Genomic DNA, 6,346 nt, shown 5'->3' on the forward strand with positions numbered 1-6,346 from the left:
GACAATGAACAAACAGTGAAATTGGTGATAGATAAGGAATCGAAGAAGTAGTGGATTAATTGTCTATTATTTGCCCATGATATGATATGAATATCAATAATCTAAAAGACAAAAGATGTGAGGTAATTCTCAGAAATAGTGTTAAAATTGCGTAAATTCTGAATTGATCTAAATATCCTTGAATAAGAACTATCAAAGAACAATTTAGAAAATATTCAGAAGATTGATTAAGATAAATAATAACATTTAATAATTAATAATTACTTAAACGAAAGACATAAAGCTTGTATTAGTTTGATACAACAGACATGCATTTCCCCAAGCTTTAATTGTAACATATATTAATGAGTTAGCAACTAGTGGATTCGTGATGAATATAGTCCAGAATAGCAATGACGCCAAATATAAAAGCTTTGTCCATTCTTGGCTTTATAACTACGTGGTAGACATCCTTACTTGCCATTAATTCTTCTATTTCTTTCGTCACTCCAATCTGCATGTCATAACATCAACAACTAATTCATTCACTCTTTAACTATATATTGAACATTTTTGACAGCTTAAAACACGAAGAGAGAAGGCAAAATGAAAAAGAAAACTAAAATGATGTTAATAATTTTAAACAGAATTTACTTTAGAATTATATTATTAGAAAAATCTTGTGCTAAAATTAGAGAAGGAAAAAAAAAATTTACCTGAGCAACAGTGTAGCCAGTTGAATCAACAATAGTACAATCTTTGTCGGAGAAATAACCTTGAACATAAAAATCATTATTGTTGTTGGTTGGCGTAAGAGATATTTTGATGGTATTATTGTATGCTAAACATGATTTCTTGGGCTCCTTCAACATGAAAACCAGCTTTGGACGTCCTTCATAATCAAAAGTTAAACCCTTCCACTTCCTATGAATGCTTAAGGCCTCAACCATTCCTTCCTACATCCCAAATTCTAATCATAAATAACCTTAAAATTTCATGTATGCATGCATGCATGCAATATATATATATATATCAATTTTTTTATTTTTTTATTTTTTTATTTGAGAGGAGATAAATTCGAGCCCATTAAATTTTTACTAAATGTTATATGCTCAACCAACATGATAAATTTTACTTTAATTTTTTTTATTTTTGCTAATAAAGAGAAACAAACAAATAAACTATTGATAAATTAACGGGTTTAAATATTATCCCAATGATCCAAAATTTAATTTGAATTTTGTATGTGTATAAGTAGGTATGTCTGTAAGGATTACCTTTCTACGAATAAGAAGCAAAGTATCTCCATTAGCATCCCGTAGAATCAATTGACCTTTGGTACCGACAACTCCACAACCATCAACTCTGAAAATAACGTTGTGAGCAGAATCTGTCACCACAAAACCTCCTCCCATCACCACATGCGGCCTCCTCCTCACCACCAGCACCTCCTCATGTGATGAGCAATATATCTTGCTTACGATCGCCACACCTCTGTTGCCCTTTGAACCCATCTTATTGATGCAAATTCTTCCCTATTCAATTCATCCAAAACTGCGGATATATAAAACTATATGTATATATTGGTAGCTATGCTAAGAAGCTCTGCCTATTTAACGCGAGAAAAAGCGAATACTTCCTACGCTACCTGATAGAAAGAAATAGAAGGGCTTAATACTTTTTATCTTAATCAAACTTAGTTTGGCCAGCTTTGACCACAGGGCACGTTAGAATACAATGTGTGCGTGTGTGTCTTATAAGTCATATCTATGTACGTACATGTAGAGGATGAATATTATGTTTATGCGGCATGAATACATGCATTACGGATGGTTTACTTGTTACAGATGATGATGACCAATGACTGCTAATTCCAGTATCATCCAAATTAGTTATGAGGGGGTACGTGTGTGAACAGAGTTATCAAATCAAGTTTGTCTAATAAACAATTGTACGGCCGTTTAAAATTTTAATAATTACTTGGATTTATTTCAAGCCTTTAATTAAAGTACTTAATAGGCAACTATTCAGTTTTATTATTTACGTGGTATTCGGCTAATTAAATTATAATTTATGATTAATGACTTTTTAATTATATGATTTAATGTTATCTTTATAAAAATACAAGTTTAAATTTGAATATATTTATTTTTTTTAAAAAAAAAAAAAACTGATATGGTAGTTGATATTTTTAAAAGAAAAAACAAATAATTTAGCTAATTTGGATGATCTATTTATATCATTATAATTTTGTATACAACTTTTTACGTTTCTATTAGTATAAGAAACAGCGACCATATACATTAATATGTGAACATGTTTGTAATTCGAATCTCTTGGTTATATATATATATATATATAAAAGTTGTGTGTATTGTAATTTCTTTGGGAGTAAGTATTGACTGAAAATGATTAAAAAAAAAAAAAAAAGGGATTCAAGAACTTTTTGAAAAATTGGGCAGCTTGGATGACCACGGAGTAGCCTCAAGGAATCTATTAGGCTCTCATTTCTACACGATTCCTTCACCATATAGAAAATAAAAAAAAAAACATGTTATTTGTATTAACGTTTGGGTCACTCCAAATTATAAATTTTCTTCTTCTTCTTCTTCTTTTTAAATTTTATTTTGGGAATTAATTCATGGTTTATAGTTTTCCTGCTCAAGATTCTTATGTAATTGAACACCCAGCCCACTAATAAAGATTAATTATAATGTTGAATTTTAATGAGAATGATATAATAATTTGTATACATTAAAGTGAAGCTAGTTTTCTTGGAAGTCGGCTGTCCTGTATCATTAATGATAAAACAAAATAAAATCTCCTCTTTCATTGCATTTTTGACCAATAAGCATATAGACTTCTCGGTGTTTTCTTTTTGGCCCTGCCCTAGAAACTCGAGTGTTTACTGAATATTATAATGCCAACATGAACAAATTATCAAATACAATTGAAGGAACGTGTAAGGTTGTAAGCTTAACCTTCAAAACTTATAATAAATATATCAAAAGAAAATCAAGCCCGCTACTATTATTATTATTATTATTATTACAAGTCGTAAAAGTGTGATTAAAAGAATGATTGATTGACAAATATTTTAATTAATGTTTTTTTTATCTCTGGAATTATTGTAATGATGGAAATATCAATTATTGTAATGAAGAAAATTATGAGATCGTTGACTTAAAGAACTCCTATAAGGGTGGGTAGTTAAAAATGATATTACTCCTACTGGAATGTGATAGCGTTTCAGTACCTTATTATGTTAACCTATTCACACCTTCAATTTGTATCTAATATGCTATTTTAAAATATCAAATTTTAGATACTCCTTCATCGTTATTGCATATTAATACAATTAACTATTTGGACACATGTCAATTACCTTATCCAAATGGTTAAATTTTTTTTTTTTTTACTACATTGCATATTTGATATCACATGGTTTAAACATGCCATCCAAATCGCGTCACTTAAAAGAAGCCCTTATGATGCAGGGTGGAGATATAGATGACTCAATTGATCGAAAACACTTCGATCATGAACCCCCCCCCACTATATTCAGTAATTCAAAACTTAATTATCTAATTTTAACTCTCTCTACTAAAATAACAATTAACGTATTGAATGTTTATCCAAATAACTAAAATCTAAAAAGATAAGGAAAGACCTCACGACTTATCCAATGAGTCGATCCCGATTCCTGACTAAACGAAGCAGTCTGAAACTCCTTAACTTGAAAAAGCCTAAAGAACACCCAAAAATTAGTAAAGCTAATTTTAAGAAACGTAAAAGTTTTGATTTATTGATTTATGAAGTTGTGATTTACAGCCTAATGGTGAAACATTTTAATTAAATATAAATACTTGAAAAATAATAAAATAATATTATATCTCAATCCTTAATCCAAAAATACTAATTAAATAATATTAATAGATAAAATTACAATAAAATATTAATATTTAAAAATACTAAAATAATGCAACAATTATCACATGTGATTTTGGATAAAATCACATGGAGAAAAAGGCAAAAGGATAAGTTTTCTCGGCCACAGATCCCACATTCCCATGATGCATGTCTTCTATGCACTCAAGGCCTCCTACATGCATGTCTAGCTGCGGGCATGCGTGTCCACTTGTGAGCGTGATTTCTTTTCATCAATGGTGCGTGTGTGCTCATCCCTAACGCGCACGCGTCGTATTGCCTGCGTGCATGATTTTCCTACATGCACGCACGATCCTCTTCATGTGTGCGTGTCACTGTACTTTACACACGTGTAATGTGGTGTTCACATGAATAGTTCCTTTATGCGTGTGCGATTTATTGCTCTGTACATGCCCCCACCCAGCGTGCGGGGAAAAGCTTCCTCGCACATCCTACATGCTTGTTGCTTATGGCCAAAAATTTTGCGGGTGTGGGTACTCATTTTCGCACACGTTTGGGCTCACGCATGTGTACCTGATGGGCATCCATACTCATATGATGCTTTGGGCTTCCTTTTGAGACTAAACTCTAGGACCAAGCCTTTCCTTGGTCGTGAGGCTCAATAACTTTCTCGCCTCGGGTAATTTCTTATTTTTCCTCCTTTTTTATTGACGTCTAAGCTTGTTTATTATTTCCTCGTGTAGGACAAATTCTTTAGGAGTACTTTCTATTTGAGGATACTTCCTAGTGTGTCCTAGGAGCACACTACTGCATAATCACTTTTTATCTTTGGGGAAGCAAGATTTCTCTTCATTCTTTATCACATTATCTTTTCTTTCTTTGGAAAGATTTGTTCTCGAATCCACATTCTGCAAACATAAAGAAGCTAATGTTTGGGTTAAGTAATCCATTAAGAACATAGACATACCCAGATGATGTTGCACAAAATAATTGTTCTTTTATCTTTATCTAAGCTTTACTCTCCTCCGCTTTGCTAGCAAATTCATCGTAGGTTCTTTTGAGCTTGAGCTAGTCTTCATGTACATCCTTTCAAGATAATGGCATAAGAACATGGGTTGATCCATTCATATGGAAAGAATTTTGATTCTTTCCCCCCATCATGTGTAACGCTTCAGTCATACTGCCAAGGTTGTCCCAATAAAATATGTCTTGTTTGTATAGGAACCACATCACACATTACCTCATACTTATAATTACTAATTGAAAATGGGACTAGGACTTGTGTAATACCCAGAATTAATTTTGAAAATTTAAAATTAATGTATAAGATATAATTTTTAAATTTATAAATTTTTATTCAATGTAAAAATTAGGAAAAAATAGGTGGAGGTGAAATTGAAAACAATTTTGGAAAAATGGGTGAAATTTGGGTTATGTGGGTATTTTTAAAAGAAAAATCAGGAACTGCAGGTCAAAATACAATTTTTAAAAAATGTACTGTGTAAGACCGCCCAATCAGTAGTCCCAACGAACCAGAGCACGCCGCGTGGCAAGGAACACTGACTCGGTGCTGCGAGGGAGCTCATGTTGACAATCGGCGTGCCCGGCATCGGACGGTCCTGATTTGTTCCCGCACGAGTTGACGGTCCGGATCCGTTCCCTCCACAGGCACGATCGGACGGTCGTGATTAAACGCGATGAACGAGCTAGATTTGCTTCCTCTTTAAAGCAATCGGACAATCTAGATCAAACGCGATGGATGACCCAGATTAAAGTGAGACGGATATAATTACCTCACTTTACACTGAACCCTAACCCTAGCTACCAGCCCCCCGCCAAAAGAAAAGAACGAGTCGCCAGAGAATTGAGTCAACTACCGCCCACCGTTGCACCAGAGCAATCTCTGATCACCAAAAAAGGTAAAAAAATTTAAATTCCCTCAAATTTTAATTTTGAACACCCCCATGGCAAGATTGGAACAAAAAGACTGGTAGATTAGCCAAAAATTGCGGGTAAAGCCCGACCATATCGCCGCGGAAACAATAAAAGCCGCCTCCGATGAGCCCCTTCCCGATTCCCGTTTTGTGTGATTTTTTCACTATTGTAATCACCATTTTATTTTCTACAGGTTTACCGAAGAAAAATGTCCAATCGCGAAGGTGAGCTGGCGGAGCCGCCGCAACGGAAAATTTTGCCGCTTGTGAGTTTTTGTTTTTCAATTTTTTTGGGCCAACCGAGGCCCCTTAAAGTATTTTCTCACATGGATGAGTATAAAACTGACCGAAATCGGCCAAAACTTATTGAAAACGACCAGTCTGAGGCAAATTACTGCCGGTGCCATAGCACGGCGGCACCACCGTGCTAGAATTCTGAAATTGACCAGAAGAGATTTTTAACACCGATTTTAGATTTTTTGGAGTATTTTTAAATACTTGAAGCGTGTTTTAACCTCCGAATGAAAATTCATGAAACCCGGGGA

General features: G+C 33.7%; 1 protein-coding gene across 1 annotated transcript; it reads right to left on the minus strand.

Annotated features, from left to right (window-relative positions):
• Window positions 1–223: 223 nt before the first annotated feature.
• On the minus strand, window positions 224–1,690 carry LOC110817716 (LURP-one-like protein (DUF567)). Its single transcript, XM_022046368.2, has 3 exons — window positions 1,257–1,690; window positions 696–935; window positions 224–493 (listed from the first exon to the last, which is right to left on the minus strand). The coding sequence occupies exons 1-3, from the start codon at window positions 1,491–1,493 to the stop codon at window positions 350–352; spliced, it is 621 nt and encodes a 206-aa protein (XP_021902060.2). The 5' UTR covers window positions 1,494–1,690; the 3' UTR covers window positions 224–349.
• Window positions 1,691–6,346: the final 4,656 nt, after the last annotated feature.

This window comes from Carica papaya, chromosome 7, assembly GCF_054855325.1.
Source record: "Carica papaya isolate Zhongbai chromosome 7, ASM5485532v1, whole genome shotgun sequence".
Classification (NCBI taxonomy): domain Eukaryota; kingdom Viridiplantae; phylum Streptophyta; class Magnoliopsida; order Brassicales; family Caricaceae; genus Carica; species Carica papaya.